The sequence below is a fragment of the Bison bison genome, unplaced genomic scaffold (assembly GCF_000754665.1).
Source record: "Bison bison bison isolate TAMUID 2011002044 unplaced genomic scaffold, Bison_UMD1.0 scf7180017864089, whole genome shotgun sequence".
Lineage (NCBI taxonomy): Eukaryota > Metazoa > Chordata > Mammalia > Artiodactyla > Bovidae > Bison > Bison bison.
The window spans coordinates 3,249,639-3,267,758 of NW_011494661.1; the positions used below are offsets into that span (position 1 = coordinate 3,249,639).

General features: G+C 37.8%; 1 protein-coding gene across 5 annotated transcripts in view; it reads right to left on the reverse strand.

Annotated features, from left to right (window-relative positions):
• The window catches only part of CADPS2 (Ca++-dependent secretion activator 2), a 375,512-nt gene that overhangs the window by 114,540 nt on the left and 242,852 nt on the right, over positions 1-18,120 (reverse strand). For all 5 annotated transcript variants that reach the window (XM_010838081.1, XM_010838080.1, XM_010838082.1 and 2 more), the window contains exon 14: positions 17,418-17,541. In XM_010838081.1, the coding sequence (XP_010836383.1) occupies positions 17,418-17,541 (124 nt within the window). The remainder of the gene's footprint in view (positions 1-17,417; positions 17,542-18,120) is intronic.

An 18,120-nucleotide genomic window follows, 5' to 3' on the forward strand; every position in this document is an offset into this window, starting at 1 on the left:
AAAAAAAAAAGCATTTGAGTTTTATTCAAGTTTAACTTAGTCCTTTTAGCTATTGAGACTCTGGCTTTCTTCAAATCTGTGAAACCAGAAGATCAAAGATCTCAACCGAAATGAAAATCTGCAGTGTTGCTGACTGCAGAGCCTATGAAGGCTTGAAAGAGGAGAGAAGAAAACTTTCTTGTGTGCATATTTACTTTGGCCTGGTTAGCTCTTGCTAGAACTATGTGGCAGGATTCTAATGACAGCAGAATTTTTTTCCATTGGTAGTTCTGACAGCTAATAACTGTACAACAGGTGCTTTTCTAAAGACAAGTCTTCAGCCATGAAATCTATCTGTATCTTACATGCACACATATATCAATACATTCAGCAGCTGAAACTGAGAAATGGTCCCTTCCCTGGTTTTATTGCTCTTCACACACACATGGACACACACACACGTGTATGTATACACATACATATATATGTATGTGTGTGTATGTACACACACACACACACACACACACACACACACACACACCATGGATTTCCCTTCCCTGATGGCTCACCAGGTAAAGAATCCACCTGCAATGCAGGAGACAAAGGAGATGTGGATTTGATCCCTGGGTTGGGAAGATCCATTGGAGGAGGATAATGTCAACCCACTCCAGTATTCTTGCCTGGAAAAATCCCATGGACAGAGAACCCATGCAGGCTACAGTCTAAAGGGTCACAAAGAGTTATACATGACTGAGCAAGTAAGCACACACACATATATACCATATTTATTTCTCCTCAATATAACTCAGATTCAGAAACTGAAAACCATCAGAATAATCTCAATTATAGTAACTGTCACACCAATACTAAATTATCATATAATTAAGGCCTGCTGCTAAGTCACTTCAGTCATGTCCGATTCTGTGCGACCCCATAGACAGCAGCCCACCAGGCTCCCCAGTCCCTGGGATTCTCTAGGCAAGAACACTGGAGTGGGTTGCCATGTCCTTCTCCAATGCATGAAAGTGAAAAGTGAAAGTGAAGTCGCTCAGTTGTGTCCGACCCTCAGTAACCCCATGGACTGCAGCTTTCCAGGCTCCTCCATCCATGGGATTTTCCATTTAAGGCCTATAGCATCTTAAATTTCATGCCTAGTCCTTCCAGTCTTCTGATTGAAAGTGAAAGTGTTAAGTCACTCAGTGGTGTCAGACTCTGAGACCCCATGGACTGTATCCTGCCAAGATCCTCTGTCCATGGAATTCTCCAGGCCAGAATATTGGAGAGGGTAGCCTTTCCTTCTCCAGGGGCTCTTCCCGATCCAGGGATCGAACCTGGGTCTCCTGCATTGAAGGCAGATTCTTTACCATCTGTGCTACCAGGGAAGTCCCAAGAATAAAGGTAATCAGAAGCTATTTACCTAAAACAAACAGCCTTTCCATGGTCATTCATTACATTCCTACATAAAGGGAGTAACTGCATCCCTCCATACTCATCCTTCTCCTGGCCCTATACTCTTCTTTTCATTTTCTAGGAGAAAGCCTGCCTGTGAACAATGTGGGTTAGGTAAGCAGGATCCAGTGAGGCAATGGGGTGAAGATGGTTTGCTCAGCAATAAGCAATGGCCAAGAAGAAAGGCATCGCAGAGGCTTGCCAGCTGTAAGACAAGCTGAAGGAGAAGAAATGAGAAGTTTTCTAGACACAGCAACCACAATTGAAGATTTGTAGCCTTGGATGCTAAGAAATTAGTCAAAAGATCCTTAAGATATTTTTTGTTTTGATGTTCACCATTTAAAAAAAAGTCTTTATTGACTGTGTTACAATATTGCTGTGCTTTATGTTTTGGGTTTCTGGCCACAAGCCATGTGAAATCTTAGCTCCTTATTCAGGGATTGAACCTGCACACCCTACTTTGGAAGGTGAAGTTTTAACCCCTGGACCACCAAGGAAGTCCTTAGTCAAAAGATTTTGATATCTGTCTGTATGTATGCATGTCTTTGTTTCCTTTGACACATAATCAAGATCTGTTAGGGCAGCCAGCCCATGCATTAGTGGTGATAATGTATTTGAAGCCATGATTTGGAAAAAGTCTAGTTGGGCAAGTATATAGACCAACTGAAGACAGTAGGGCTGGGCTTGGTGACCTTCTGAGTACGTCTACGGTTGCTTGCAACCTCCTGGATCTGCCTGCCACCAGGAATGTGTATGTGTACACTGATGCCTTAGGGATATTTTATAGGTTTCCCTTCTAAAAAAAAAAAAAATCCAGCAATACAAATTCTTTGATTAGGTCTTTTAAATTGAGTGCTTGAAGCTATATGGCCACTTTGCTATGGGCTACAAGATATCTCCCTAATTTCCCAAACTAGTTATCTGTCTAAGGCTTTGAGCACTCACACATCCTGTTGAGAAATAAAGAGGTGAAATCTGTCAGTTTGCATTACTCTGGTTTTGTCCAAGTGAAAAGACTTTTTAATACATCTAAACTACTCAGATTAACAAGGTGCCACAGGAGCCACACTGCTGCCTGTCACTTGGTTTGCCTGTTGACATGTGTTAGTAAATAAATAAAAGGGTCATCAATCAGTTGGTTTCAAAACCTGGATTTAGAGAATGATAAATTCGACAAAATTGCTCAGGAAAGCTAGTTATTTCAAGACTACATTTATCTGTGAGCCACATTCGATACAAAAATAAAAATAAAACACAAAACAATACACGACACACTGTCAAGTGAGCTGAATAAACTGACATCCTTTCTGAGACCTTTTAGGTAACAGGTGTTGAACACTTGTAATGAGATTTCCATGCATCTTCAGAGGAAGGGGATAAGATTCTAGCAAGAGCTGTTCAGAGTGTTATGGAGCACGGCCAAGGGAATAGTTCTCAGGGAGGAACGCTCTGAAGGAGACATTACATAAACGTTTTGTTTTCTCAGCAGGCGCTTATGTTCTAAGACTTTTTACAGAAGGCAAATATTCACCCAAGAGAAGCTTTTGGAAGGCTGTAACTTTTCCAGATTCTGAGGAATCTGGGGTATATTTAATTAAGTACTCCCGACGCCTTATCTTGGGCATTTTCCTCATATTATTTTACAAATCTTCCTTTGAAATGTTGAGAGTCAATATGGTTCATGGAGCACTCAATGTAGCTTTTCAGAGTGTGTGAAGAATTTTTTTTTTTCAAGCATAAATGGTTGATTAACAATTCTGCAGAGAAAAATGAAGTTACTAAACTGGAAATTTGGAAAACCGAGGAAGTGAAAAGATAAAAATGTTGTTTGATGATAGTTAACAATAAAAAGAAATGAAGCATTTATAGTAGCGGATGTTTTCTGTAATACTCTGATGTCTTAAATCTGTCTGGAGACCATGTTTTTTTCTTAGAGACAGATTCAGTTTCTCTTAATCCATTTAGCTGCTGCTGCTGTTGTCTTTTTAACATTCCTGGAACAGCCTATCCTTCCAAAGTGATTTGTGGTCCCACTGTATTCTGGATGAAGCACATCAATCTCCCATTTATACACGCCTCTGTCTCTACATTTCCTGTTCTGAGTATCTGGTTGATCCTGGGTTTTGGGGATTGTTTTATAAATTGTCTCAGTATGTGGCAAGGCAAGTGTCTATACTGTTTTGCTTTCACCTTAAGTTAATAAAGTTTTCCTGTACCCTGTATTCTTTTATTTAAATTTTGAAGTAACTTTTATCAGTTTTCCTTAAAATCCTGGAATTCTGATGGACGTTGTTGTGAAATTATAGATTAACTTGGGGGGAGAGTTTATATATTTTTAAGTCATCTCTCTTAAGGACATGAACTGTCTCTATATCTATTTAGATTACTCGCTGTGACCTTTATTTAAATTTCAAAGTTTTCTTTATAGAAGTCTAGAAGTTCTGTATAGTCTGGCTGGATACCTTAGGGTTTGGTGGTTACTGTGAAAGGTACCTTAATATCCATCTATCTACCTAGTAGAATGATGGTGCAAAGTAGTATTTCTGAGCATGGTCCATGAACCACTGTGGATCCCCAACACCTTTTGGGGGGCCTGCATAGTCAAAAGTACTTTCATAATAAGATGTTTTGCCTTTAAATTCTGTTGACATTTACACTAATGGTGCAAAAGCATAGTAGCTAAAACTGTTGTTACCTCACCATGAATCAAGGCTTAAGGTGCTAAATTATACTTCTCATGTATTCTTTATCACTGTGTACTCAAGAAAAAAATGCTGGTTTTACACAGGAATGTCTGATGGGAGAGTAAACATGATTAATTTTATTGAATTTCTACCCTTGAGTATACCTTTAAAAAAATATCATCTGTGACAAAATGAGAAATTTGTGTCAAGTGCTTTTGTAGACTGAAGCACAGTGACTGTCTCAGGGAAAAGTGTTTGGACTGTTTCAGTCCGAGGCTGAGCTAACTGCATTTTATTCTTTCACAGAGAACCATTTTTAGTTGAGAACTACTGACAAAGTATGGTTATTCAGACTTGGAAATCTGGCAGATGTTTTCTGAAAAATGAAGTAAACCTGTCACTTTAAGGAAACGACAGATAGCATTTGTTGCCAGTGATAAAATGGAAGCTTTCAAGTAAGGGCAGAATTTTAGAAAACATATCTGTCATGTGCTTGACAGCTTCCCAACACTTTTAAGGCTTTTTTGATGAGTCAGGGGTGATACTGACAAGGGTGATTTTTTCAGTATTACAGAATATTTGTTAATATTAAAAAGATCACAAGTCACTGCATATTTTTCAAATGATCAATACTTGGTGTTAAAAATTACACAAGGTGAAAGATGTATTCAAAATACATGATAAATCAATGGAACTTAATGAAACATCATGAAGAGTTTACTGATTTGCTTTCAGATTCCATATTTCAGTTAACCCATAATAAACTTCCACTTGCTGAGAAAATAACTCATATGAAAAGTTTACTAACACTTTTCAACTACAGTAAGTTTGAACACAGACTTTTTTCCTGTCTTAACCGAAAATAACACATTGCAATAGACTGAATGCAGAAGTATGTATGAGAATCTAGATGTTTTCAGTTAGGGAAGCAATTAAAAGAGATGTACAAAGAGGTAAGACACTGTTACACTTCTCACAACATAGTTTTTTGTTCATTTTGGACATTTTTTCTTTTCATTAAAATATTGTATGTTAACAAGTAATGGGTTTATGTTTATTTTTAAACAACATTTTATACGTTTGTTTTATATGTTTGTTTTGCATTAATTTTTAAGAGTATGCTGCTGCTACTGTTAAGTCGCTTCAGTCGTGTCTGACTCTGTGCGACCCCATAGACGGCAGCCCACCAGGCTCCCCTGTCCCTGGGATTCTCCAGGCAAGAATACTGGAGTGGGTTGCCATTTCCTTCTCCAATGCATGAAAGTGAAAAGTGAAAGTGAAGTTGCTCAGTCATGTCTGACTCTGTGCGACCCCATGGACTGCAGCCTACCAGGCTCCTCCATCCATGGGATTTTCCAGGTGAGTACTGGAGTGGGGTGTTTAAGAGTATAATAGGTCCAAAATTATAAAGCTTGAGGATCACTGGTGTAGAGAAAGACAATTGATTTTAACAGGCTGACTTTTCAACCTTGATGAACTCTAGTATATAATAAGTTCTATTTAGATCCTGTAGAATATTCTAGGGAAGATGATCATTTGCAAACAATGGTGGTTTTATCTCCTCTCTTTACATTCTTTTGATTCACTTTTTTTCATTCCTCTTAGGTAGAGAGTCTGAGATTCAGTATTATGAAAAATTATAATGTATATATTTGTTTTATTTCTAATCCTAGAGAATGACTTTAAATTTTCTTCATTAAATATCCACTGTAGGTGTTTTTCTATATGAATTTTACAAAGCTAAGGAACTCTTTCTAAGCTAATGGTCTAATCTTTTTAATGCCTAAGTGTTGAACTGTTTCACCCTTTAAAAAATATCTATTGAGGTCATATTATCTTTTTTAGTTTTTGATGTTGAATCACTTTTATATATTTGAAACAAATCTCACTGATCATGATATGTTATTTTCCAAATATACTGTTGGATTCATGAGCTAATATATATAGGCATTTTATATATATGCTTATAACAAAAAGGACCTATAATAATTCTTTCTTGTTCTATTGTCATTATCAGGCTTGGGAATCAAGATTATGCTTGTTTTATGAAGTGAACTTCCCCCACTTCCCATTTTATTGAACTTATTTTGGATAGGAATTATTTGTTCCTTAAAAGTTTGGTAGAATTTACCTCCAGGGATGGGGGAGCCTGGCGGGCTGCCGTCTCTGGGGTCGCACAGAGTCGGCCACGACTGAAGCGACTTAGCAGCAGCAGCAGTTGTTTGTTCTTAGGGATTTGGGGATGGGAGATTTTTGACAACTACTTCATTTTCTTTAAAACTTATGGCCATTTAAACTTTGTTTCTTGGGCTGATTTTACCAATATACAGCTTTTTGAGAAATGCATCAATTTCTGACTTTCACTTTTTGTATTTGTCCACAATACTTTTCGAGTATTTTTTCTATCATGTATCTCTAGTTCATTTTTGTTTTCATACTGTATTTATATGCATTTTTTCCTAAGTAGTCAGATAGAAGTCTATCTTATTCTATTTCTATTCTTTATAACACTTACATTTTTCTTTTGTATTGTCTACTTATTTCTCCTTTCTTGCTGCCCTCCTTCTAATTACCTAGGTCACTAGCAAGTTTTTCAGCTGTATTCATCCTATATCCTGTTTTTCTTACAACCGTATTATTTCATACCCAATATTTCCACTCAGTTTTTCACTACTGCTAGTCACTGCATCATATTGCTAAGCATCTTCCTGTATTGCTTTGAGAATATTATGCTCAGTTTAAATTCTTCCTCCACCAGTTCCAGATAATACATATTACTTATTGTCTTTACTAAGAGCTGCACTCCTTAGGGGTCTAGTAATTTTGGATTGAGAGCTCAAGATCATTTGGAAGTACAGAGAATGGGGTGATGAGTGGGCCTGTGCCCTTTGCAGGGACTTTGAAAGGGGAGAATCTTAGTCTTTGGAGTAGAGAGTCTCAGGCAACACAGAACCAATACTGATAGATTCCCTTTCATACTAATCCATCAGGCAATTCCTATGGATAGGGATTCACCATTGATTTGTTAGATTTAAAGCAATAGCACTTGGTTAAAAGTCTCCTTAGCTTTAGTTCATTGGAGAAGGAAATGGCAACCCACTCCAGTGTTCACCAGGCTAGAGGGTTGGGATGCAGAAGAGTGAAGGGATGAGTGTGGGTGGCTCAGCTCTTTCCTGTTTTCATCAAGCTCTCACTGAAGCACAGCTGAGCCCTTGTCCTGATAATACCGCAGATCTTGGCCCCCTGACCTACTGCTACCAATCCCAGTGACAAGAGGTAAGGCATTGGATGTCTCAAGGCAATGTGGTGGGAGGCTGGAGCAGAATTTAAAAGTTTCCCTCCCTCCCTCTCTCCTTCTGAACAGCCATACACCAGACTAGAGTAACTAATTCCCCACCAGACAAACTGGTGAGACTGCAAGGCAATCTTCTTTGGGCCAAGTAGAGTGAAACTTCTTTGGGCAAAGTGGAACGAAAGTGAGTGAAATGAAGGTGAGATTATACCCTGCTCTTTGGATGGCAGCTGAAAGGAGGCAGAGCTCAAGATAAGGTGTTTTTTTAGGGAGATACCAATGTTATAAAAGGAAGGTAAATAATGTAAAAGAAGACAGAGGTACAAGCCACAGGAAAAAGAAGGGCTATATGATGGAACAAAATACCTCCGGAAAGGGGTAGGTAGAAATGGGGTCAACATCACAGGTGGATGAGTTGGCCTTGAAGAGAAGATAACTCATCTCATCCCCTGATGATGCGGAAGAGAAGAGACAAGTGGGTGTGAGTAACAGGAAGTTTGCAGCTACAGAGCTAGAAAGCTGAGGCATGCTATGCCCTTTATAAGACTAAAAGGTACTTACTGCCCTTAAAAAATCTTAAATTTAGGTGTCATTGAGACTTAGGGTCATGTTCCTATGATAGCCTAATCTGGAAAGAGAACATTGTTCATGATTGACTCAGGTTTTCATTCTTTTATATATGGAATACACTATGACTGTCTCTGAAACTGTCCTTATCTATTGCAATTCACACTTAAAACAGAATAAAATGATAACTGAAAAAAAGATGGATGACACATTGACAAAGAGACTGATGATCAAGGAAAAGTTCTGCTCACTTAGGTCACAAAAGACTTTATGGCATGACAAGTCATTCAGCACTGGCAATATTAACCCCAATATAAAGGACAGAAGCCAAAAGCAGAGGGTAGCATGACAGTGCAGCCAACAGTTGCTCTAGATGGAGCAAAACATACTAATGCTTTCCCAGAACTAAATGAAGGTCAATCAGAAAGGACATTAGAGGAATGCAGACCCGGGACTAATTTTAGAGGAGACAGGGCTAAGTGTCCTGAAATGTCTCCATGATGGACCTAGAGATTGTCATGCTGAGTGAAGGAAGTCAGACAGAGAAAGAGAAATATCCTATGACATCCCTTATATTTAGAATCTAAAAAGAAATGATACAATGAACTTATTTACAAAACAAAAACAGACTCACAGACTTAGGGAACAAACTTATGGTTGCCAGGGGGGGAAGAATGGGGAAATGAGGTAGTTGGGGAATTTGGGATGGAAATGTACACACTGCTATATTCAAAAAGGATAACCAACAAGGACCTACTGTATAGCACAGAGAACTCTGCTCAATGTTGCATGGCAGCCTGAATGGGAGGGGAGTTTGGGGGAGAATGGACATATGTATGTGCATGGCTAAGACCCTTTGCTGTCCTCCTGAAACTATTACAACATTGCTAACTAGCTGTTCAGTTCAGTCGCTCAATTGTGTCCGACTCTTTGCAACCCCATGGACTGCAGCACACCAATCCTCTCTGTCCATCACCAAATCCCAGAGTTTACTCAAACTCATGTCCATTGAGTCGGTGATGCCATCCAACCATCTCATCCTCTGTCGTCCCCTTCTCCTCCCACCTTCAATCACTCCCAGCATCAGGGTCTTTTCAAATGAATCAGTTCTTCACTTCAGGTGGCCAAAGTATTGGAGTTTCAGCTTCAGTATTCCAATATAAAATAAAAAGTTGAAAAGAAATGTCTCCATGCTTTGTCAGAACCCTTGTCCTTTGGTAACTAAAGCTGTGGATAAACAGTGGGTGCAGAGGTCCCAGGAGTGTTGAAAGCACTGCCATCATGCTGCCACTGGCATACAGGGGTGCACCTCATGTCTTCATTTGACTTTTCACTTAGTTGGTTAGTGACCTGAGTGTACAGAGAGCTAATGAGCAACTGTACCACACACTTGTACTCTGTCCTAAGCTGACGGAAGATACACACAGAACATTAAAGCTTTGCCTTCACTTGCCTCTTCTAGTCAATAATCCCTGCAACTCCTGCCTGTTATGTTCCCAAACTGCCTTTGGATATATGGAACCAATCTGCCAACATTGTCATCAGTTGGCTAACTGACATGAACGCAAATTTTATATTGCTTATCTTGAGTGCCTAGTGAGTTGGTGCGAGAGAAAAGTTGGGGCAAATAAACATACTAGAAATCCTCATTTATTCCAGATCAGATGTGCAAATAGTCAAAATGAATTTATATTATTTGCATAATACTTAAAAAAGAATATGGTCTTAATACCTTCTGTGCATGCATCATATAGAATAAGGTTAATGGTGTGGCAAGGAGTTGTGAAAGACATCAATATATTGACAAGGACATACTGATAAAAATAGTTTAAAATTAACATTTCAATTGTATCATCCTAGCTGATAGAATCAAAGTAATTTATAGCTATCAGAAAACAATTATCTTCTTAGTTAATTTAAATATTTTATTGACTACCTGAAAAATTCTCACAGCTTTTCCTTATATATAGTGCAAAAATGAATTTTAATTTGATCCCTATCTAGATAATCAGTGATACTAAATCAGGGTAGCTCAAAAAAAAAAAAAACTTTATAGATTTATATGATTTTCTCAAATATTTTAAAGAAAATGACAACAGGTCATTCTGTTTTAGAGTCAGAAATTGTATCTATCAATTTGTCCCTAAACCATCATTTGAAATTATCAGATGTAGAAATGGTCACTGAGGTTTTTACTTGCAGGCCAAGATGCCAGAGTCCAAGTCACATTGTCCTAAAAGCTGGACAGAAATTCTTCAATTCTTTAATTTTATTATTTTCAAGGCAAGGACTTTGGGCTTCCCTGGTGGCTCAGATGGTAAAAAGTCTGCCTGCATGCAGGAAACCCAGATTCAATTCCTGGGTCAGGAAGATCCCCGGGAGAAAGGAGTAGCAACCCACTCCAGTATTCTTGCCTGTAGAATTTCATGGGCAGAGAAGACTGGCAGGCTACAGTCGATGGGATTGCAAAGAGTCAGACATGACTGAGAAACTAACAATTGAATTTCCACTTGTTTTTTTAGTACACAAATTACCTCTTGAAAAGTGTTGTCAGGGTTTATGGGAATGCAAGATTTCAGGTCTATTACTTAGACATTCTAGCCTGAATTCATGGTAACACATAATCCTTCAAAAATTTAAAAATCAAATTTGTAAAGAAACTCAAAAAACTTTGATGATAGTAAACTGTTATGTTATCCTGGAAATAGTAGAAAGAAATTATTCATTAACAAAAAAATTTTCATCAACTCTGCAGTTTATATACTTACTTCTGTACACATGTCCTTAAGTAGAATGTGCGTGTGTCCTAAGTTGCTTCAGTTGTGTCTGACTGTTTGTGACACCATGGACTCCTCTGTCCAGGAGATTCTCTGTCCATGGGATTCTCCAGGCAAGAATACTGGAGTGGGTTGCCATGCCCTCCTCCAGGGGATCTTCCACAACTAGTGATCAAACCTGCATCTCCAGGGGCTCCTGCACTGCAGGCAGATACTTTACTGGTTTCATGTATTTATTATTTACTGCTCCACTTTGACAATGAAGTGCTAAATTAAAATGCCACCCAGATGGCAAACACATCCTAATGACGTAAGGAGAGCTGCAGTGCAACTTCCCCACTCAAAGAAAGCAAGCAGTGCGGCCCTCTGGGAAAGCACGTCTCTCCTGTTCAACTGAGACCTTGAAAATGAGAGCACTAGGGGGTTAGAGCCGGGAACCTGGCAACAAGGGCCCAGACAGATCCTCACTGCACAAAGCCTCTTCGTGTTCATTCCATGCTACCTTCTGTTCAGGGCACCTCCACGTATTGAGATTTACAAGGAGCTTAGGTACCAAACTGATGTAAAACATCTCAGGTCAAGGCAAGCTCTAAGGAGAGGTCTTCCTTCTCTTTTATTGTAAGTCACAAAATGTTATGTAGTTTTTAGGAGAAAGCAGAGATGGTTATTAGACATTTTATAGTTGTTTCTGTCCATTAAAAAAATTCCTCGAATTAAAGAACAAATGGATTCTTCTTTAAAAATAACTAATTTGCATTAATAAGGCATGGGATTAGAAAAACACACACAATTAGAAACCTAGTTTCAGTATCATCTTCAACCTTGGATTATCAATAAAAATGATCCTATTATACAAAAAGTTAGGGGTAAAATTCAACCAAAGAGGAAACTAGCTGATTTTGCAACAGTGTAAATCTCAAACAACAACAACAAAAAATTGCTTTCTAGAAATTTTAGGTTCTTCAAATGAATTACAAATGTGTTCTCATAAAACTCATATAAGTAATTTCCAAGAAGGAAAGCAGGCATTTAGAGAGGGCTCATCTGTTTTATTTCATCTAATATAAAGTTGTAAAATTCCTTTTTCTCTTCAAATCTGTGCTGCCAATGGAAAATTTGAAGAATTCCCAAGGATGAGAATTATGAGTCAAACACTGAACATCATTCTAAATTATAGAAACAACTACTGAAACAGGTTAGATTACTAGCTGTAATTAATACAATTGCTGTCTATAACTTCTGGCTTGTGTGATCCAAAGCCTCTTCACCACGCCTCCCCCAACCTCCACCCTAATAAAGGGCATGAAATTCTGGTTTAATTTTTCCAATCTTGTTATTTTAAATCACTGGTTCGTTTTTGCTCTATACTGTTAACTATTCAGGGGTTGGTTTGAATGACCTTTTGTAAGCCAGCTTGCTAGTTTACAGATATTCTCTCTACTGTAGAGTCTGATCACTGTGCCATAAACTCAATCATTTATTCAATAAAGTTTATATCGAGTAACAATGCACCAGGCACTTTTTTCAGCACTAGAGATACAGCAGTTTTGAAATACACAAGCCCTGCCCTTGACGGGGAGGGGCTAACATTCTGGGACAATAGCTGGATGAAATAACTCTCTTCCGTGTTAGATCATATGGGTTATAAAGAAAAATAAGGGAGAATCATTCGGGGTTGTAGAGAAGTGGCACATTTTAATTACATTCAACATTTGACACTTTAGAAGTGTCAGGGAAAATAAAGATTTAGTTTCTGGAGTCCTCTTAGCCTTCCACCAGAGACCTGTGCTGTCCAGTTCGGCAGCCACTGGTCACTGTGATATGGATGAGTAGCTACTTCTCATGGAGGTGTGCTGGCAGAGGAAAAGACCCACCGGATTTCAAAAACATCACAGGAAAAAAAGAATGTAAAATATTGTAATAACTGTGTATACTGAATATATTTTTTGTGCGGTAATATTTGGATATATTGGGTTAATAACCTATAATCTTAAAATTAATTTCACTGCTTTTTTAAATACCTCTTAAATACAACTACCAAAGAATTTTAAGTTACAAATATGGCTTTCATTGTATGTCTATGGGCAGCAATGTTCCATTTCATATGTCCATTTTAACCAGGTGCAAAATGGAGAGGAAGGAAGACGCAGGGAAAATATGAAGACAGCTTAATAGGTAGACAGTGGGTTCTAATCTTCCACTTACTGGCTATGTGACCAGAGACCAGCTCGTAAATAATTACCCCTCTGCTTCTGTTTTCTAAAAGGTAATAAAAATAATATTTAAAATAAAAGTAATATTTACTGTAAAGAGAGGTTGTAAAGGATAAATGGATCCATGTAAAGTGCTTAGAATAGTGCCTAGCATGTAACTGTTTCCTCTTATTAAATACTATTTTTGGAAAAAGTGATTGTACAAATAACCCTTGGCTTTTGTGATGCATGTGAGTGGTTTCTCAGAAAATGTCATGACTTTGGATCAGACAGCCCTGGAGGCAGGGAAGCCAGAGGAAGAGCATGGAGGGGGCTATGGTGACTGAGGAACAGGGGTGCAAATCTCAGGTCTGCTGAATTTTAATCGCAGCATGACCTCATGCAAGTTGCTGACTTTTTCTAAAGTCTCAGTTGCCTCATCTGTAAAATATTTATTTTGAAGAGCAGTTTAAGAAACTATTGAAGCAGTACAAATGAAAAACCCCTGGGGCAACAGGCAGGTCAATAGACGACAAAATGATGACAAACCCTGGATGAATTTTATTCTTTGCGTTGTACAAACTAACTAAGGATAATGATTATAATGCTCAAGAGAGTATTATTTCAAAGTTTTATCAAGCTTTTAAGCTCCTCCACATGCAACTGATACTCTCATTTTTACTCACTGTTAAAAGTACCTCCAAGAACATTTACTAAGCAACCCTGTTAACTTGCAACCCAATGCAACTAGAAGAATATAACTACATTTCTTAAAAACCTCTCTTCTGTTACTTCAGAACAGTCTTTCATGGAGGGTATCTTTCTCTTCCATTCACTTAAACTACTGAGACTATACCGATTTTTTTTCTCTTTTCTATGCAAGCATTTAATTTTTAAAAAGTCTTTTTCCCAGAGTCTGCAGCCTAGACAGCTGAGAAATGGCAGGGATGTTAAACACAAGTGAAGGGAAGACTGACTTTTACCTGGTGGAAGTGAGTGCGCAGGGGACAGCAAGTTTCACAAGTAGGGCAACTGCCTCTGCTCCATTCTTACCAAGGTGAACTGTGACCCCGTCTCATTTCACGGGGGCCGAAGCGTAGCCACTGTAGGTTGGGGATCAAGACACCTGACTCTAGTCCCAGCTGGCTGACTTGTTTACTCTGTGGCAAACGGAAAAACCACTGACAACCCTGGACTTCTTGTCTGCAAACTACGTAAAAACTATTTTCAACAGAAATGTGGGGGATAAAATGCTCTCAAAGGTTTTGAAAAAGTTTGTTAAACAGCATGGGACTGTGGTTCTGACAATGGGCTGTCATGAGAAGGGAGGAGAGTCTCATATTCTTTTCCGAATTCATTTTTTTCTAAAGTGCACTTCAGCGATCATTGTAGGTGTGTTCTTTCCCCTTTTCTTCACTCTGAGTGTTTTGTTCCTGACACTTTCTGAGGTCAAATACTGGAAGAGAATTGAAGGTAGGCAAAAACAAAAATGAAATAGTGTCCTGAATGGAAAACTTCAGTTAAAAACAACCCAAGTAAACTTGTCTATAAGTCCGCGTGCAAAATTTGACTAAGATGAGAAAACTAGCATTAGAAAGGTCCATCACTTGTCTCAAGCACCTCTGTTTTCAGGTGGAACTAACTAATGGCCCTTCTGTCTCTCTCCAAGTAGTGAGTATCTACTTTGTGTCATGGGCTGGGTGTAGGAGACAAAACAGTGAACAATTGCAGTAGAGACCTTGCCTGCAAGAATCTGAAGCAGAGATGGATGGGATGAACTCACAATGGCCCCTGTAATTAAATTAATTACAATGGGAAAAAGTGGTATGCACACACATAAAAGTAACAAAACCTTTAAAAAACCTTAGAGACCTGGAGAAGAACTCTTTCCCAGCAATTTCTTGAGGATGGAGTTTTATAACCTCTGCTATGATGAACAACTTGCAAAGGTAAGAGCAGCTTACTTTTTATTTAACAGCATTATATGTTTTTAATCTCAGGTTATCTTCCGGGAATGATGAAAGGAAGATGGTCCTTTTTTCTAGTTGTAAGAGTCCTTCAAATATTGGCGACAGCTCCAAATAAGATTAGTGTACATGCTTAAAACCTGATGCATAACATTAATACAGCCTAACATGTATTGCTTTGAACTCATATCAAAAAATAGTACTGAACTTTTGCAGAGATAAATGGCCTGTATTTTCCCTACAAAGCATTAGCAATAGCTCCAACAAAAGTCAAAATCTTTTCCGTATCTTATTCAAAGTGATCAAACAAGACCCCTGAAAGGGAAAGAGCTATTCGTCCATATCAAAACATAACACCCCCACGTTAGAAATAACGGCACACGCATGCACAAACATTTATTACCTGTTTCCTTTTCTGCTGGGCCTAAAACATAAGAGAAGAAAATTAAGGAGAAAAGCAAAGTCTGTCCATGTCACTCACTTGCATAACGTAAAAGCAAAGAAATCAGCCCACTTCCAATTTCTAACTTAAAGTTGAGTTTGTTCTTGGTCTCACCCTAAGTATGAAGCAAAACTCTATTTTTGAAGATACAAAAAAAAAAAAAGAGGGGAAAGGGAGAAAATGAAAAGCATAAAAGTTTTCCTTATCTAATAAGCATGCATTTTTTTTTTTTTGAAAAGAGACTGCTCAGCAGTCCTACCTGACAAGATTTCTAAGATCCCTTTTCTAGAATGTTCTGAGAGGGATGACTCTAGAAAGGAACAGGTGGGAGAATTCCCTGCTCCCACCCCACTGGACCCTATTTTAGGCTGTTCTGTAACACAGACTTGTTTTTGTGTGTGATTCAGAATAACCATTTCTTTCTGATCACATTGTTGATGTGTTTATTTAGCTGATTAATGAAAGAAGCCCACGGTTCTGCATAAATAAAAGAAAGTTTTTCATTTGTCCATATTAAAACAGACTCTACAACTAGAAAATAAATACAGAAATAAAATTAAAAATACATGGCATATTTTTTCAATATTGTTGGATAAGGTAATGGTCAAAAATATTAACTAAAATAGTTAAGACCAATGTTGGATAAGATAATGGTCAAAAATATTAACTAAAATAGTAAAAACCAAAAGGATTCTCAAAGTTTTTTTGTACAAGGTTCATAATATTTGGATAAAACAATATTGTGTTTGCTTAGGTTATCCACAAGTTTTTTCTCTTTGCCAAACTTGAAAGTTTTAGTATCTCTATTTATATATATTTTCTTTCAATCCATGTTCACAAAGCCCAAAATATTCCCAAAACATGAAAATTGTTTGGATGAGTATTGAAAATGTGAAAACCAATCTGTTTCTACTTTCCCCAAATGATCTAATATTCATCGCTTTTGCTTTAACACAACATGATATCATAATTAATGATGTTAAACTGGTAACTAAGGAGGTCTCATGTTGTTACTCTCGTGATATAATATTGGTTGCTATAGTGATGGGATGGCTTTTTTGTTAATCACTCAGGAGGTTGGTTATCACGTGCTTGTTAGAAAGCCTGATCAGGTTTGGAGAGAAAAAAGGATATAACACAGCCAATTATAATCATCTATTTCACCGTCCCAATTTTGATGAATCTATCATAATATCAACTAATAAACTTATAATTCATTAAGTACACTTTTATATTAGAAGTCATTAAAATTTTTTCTAATGGACAATTATTTTTTATTTTTAGAGATAACTATTTAACACCATAAACTTTTTCTTCCCTAAGTTAAAGCTACATGTATTACACAAGCTAGTTTTATGATAATTAGAGAATCTGAGGTCATTTCTATTGCTTTTAATTATATCAGTCAAATGACGGTTAGATAAGAGCTGATTGTGTGACTTCTCCACAAATTTCAATCTATGTATTTCTAAGCATCTTAAACCTTAATGAAGAAAATGAATAATTATCCTTAATGAATAAAACCTGAAGAAAGAGAAAAAATGCACAATCCTCTCAAGAGATCTAATCTTTCAAATGCATCAGTATATTGTAAGCAATTAAAAGTTGCAAGAACATTCTATCAGTTTGTTTCAGCCCTCACCATAATCAACAAGTCTCCTCTTTTCTCTGAGATGCTGCAGAAGCGAAAATGAAATTATGTAACACTACACTGTTACAGACCAAGAATGAATACACTGCCCATCCTTTAAATGTTAGACATACTCACTGTAATGTCAAAAAATACAACCCATGAAAACACGTTTTGGTTTCTTCAAAACTCAAAATAAGAACAAAGGACAACTTAAGCACGAATCCCGGGTCTTTCATTCAAGCAGAGTCCCAGGAGGCATATTAAAGCAATGAATAGGAAAAAGCTCTTCAGTTCACCAGCTGAGATTTTAATGAGACATTTCCCTTTGCCATGGCACAGGTTTGTTCAGGGAAGGAAAGGACTTCTCACAGAAAATGCAGTTAATAGGCATTGTTGGCTCTCACGGCCACTTCAGCAATTGCTCACTGCACTGACCTTCTATTTTGGCGTATTCTGTGAGTCTCGTGTAATTGATCAAGGCAGCTTTCTCAAGACATTTTCTGACCACTTTTTTCACCTCTTCTGCTGGTATGGGAGTGGCAATATCTTTCATTAAAACCTAGAGAGAAAAAGAGAAAGACAGAGACTGTATAGAATATGAAAAGCAAGTACACAAATTGTCCTAAATGTTATTAGTAGGAAGGGGTCCTAGGTAACCTCCGGGGAGGCAATGAGTAGGCACTTCACAACTGCGCAGTAACCTCTGAGTCTTGGCTCCTCCTGTCTAAGCCTCATGTAAGGACATCAAAAACTCCCATAGGCCAAGCAACCATTCAGTGTGACTGTCACTCTTCCTCCAGGGAAACACAAAGCCACTAGAGCAGCTGTTTCAGATGAGGGTTACGGTCCTTGGGACGAAACTTTTGTCCTTGTGCAAAGTTTACCTTGTACATCCTTGATTTAAAATCCTTAAATATTTGGAGCAATATACATGAAAACACAAATTCCATTAAAATAAGCATTATTTACAGACTCTACAAAAATCAAGATCTCTACTCTTACTAATTTTACTTTATTTTGGTCTGCTGGAGGCTGGGGGAGGGGAAGGGGGGACTTCTTTGTCTTAGTGAAATGAAAGGACTATTAAATGTCAAAACAAAAGGAAGCTTTCTGAAATTAAAAAAAAAAAACAATAAAA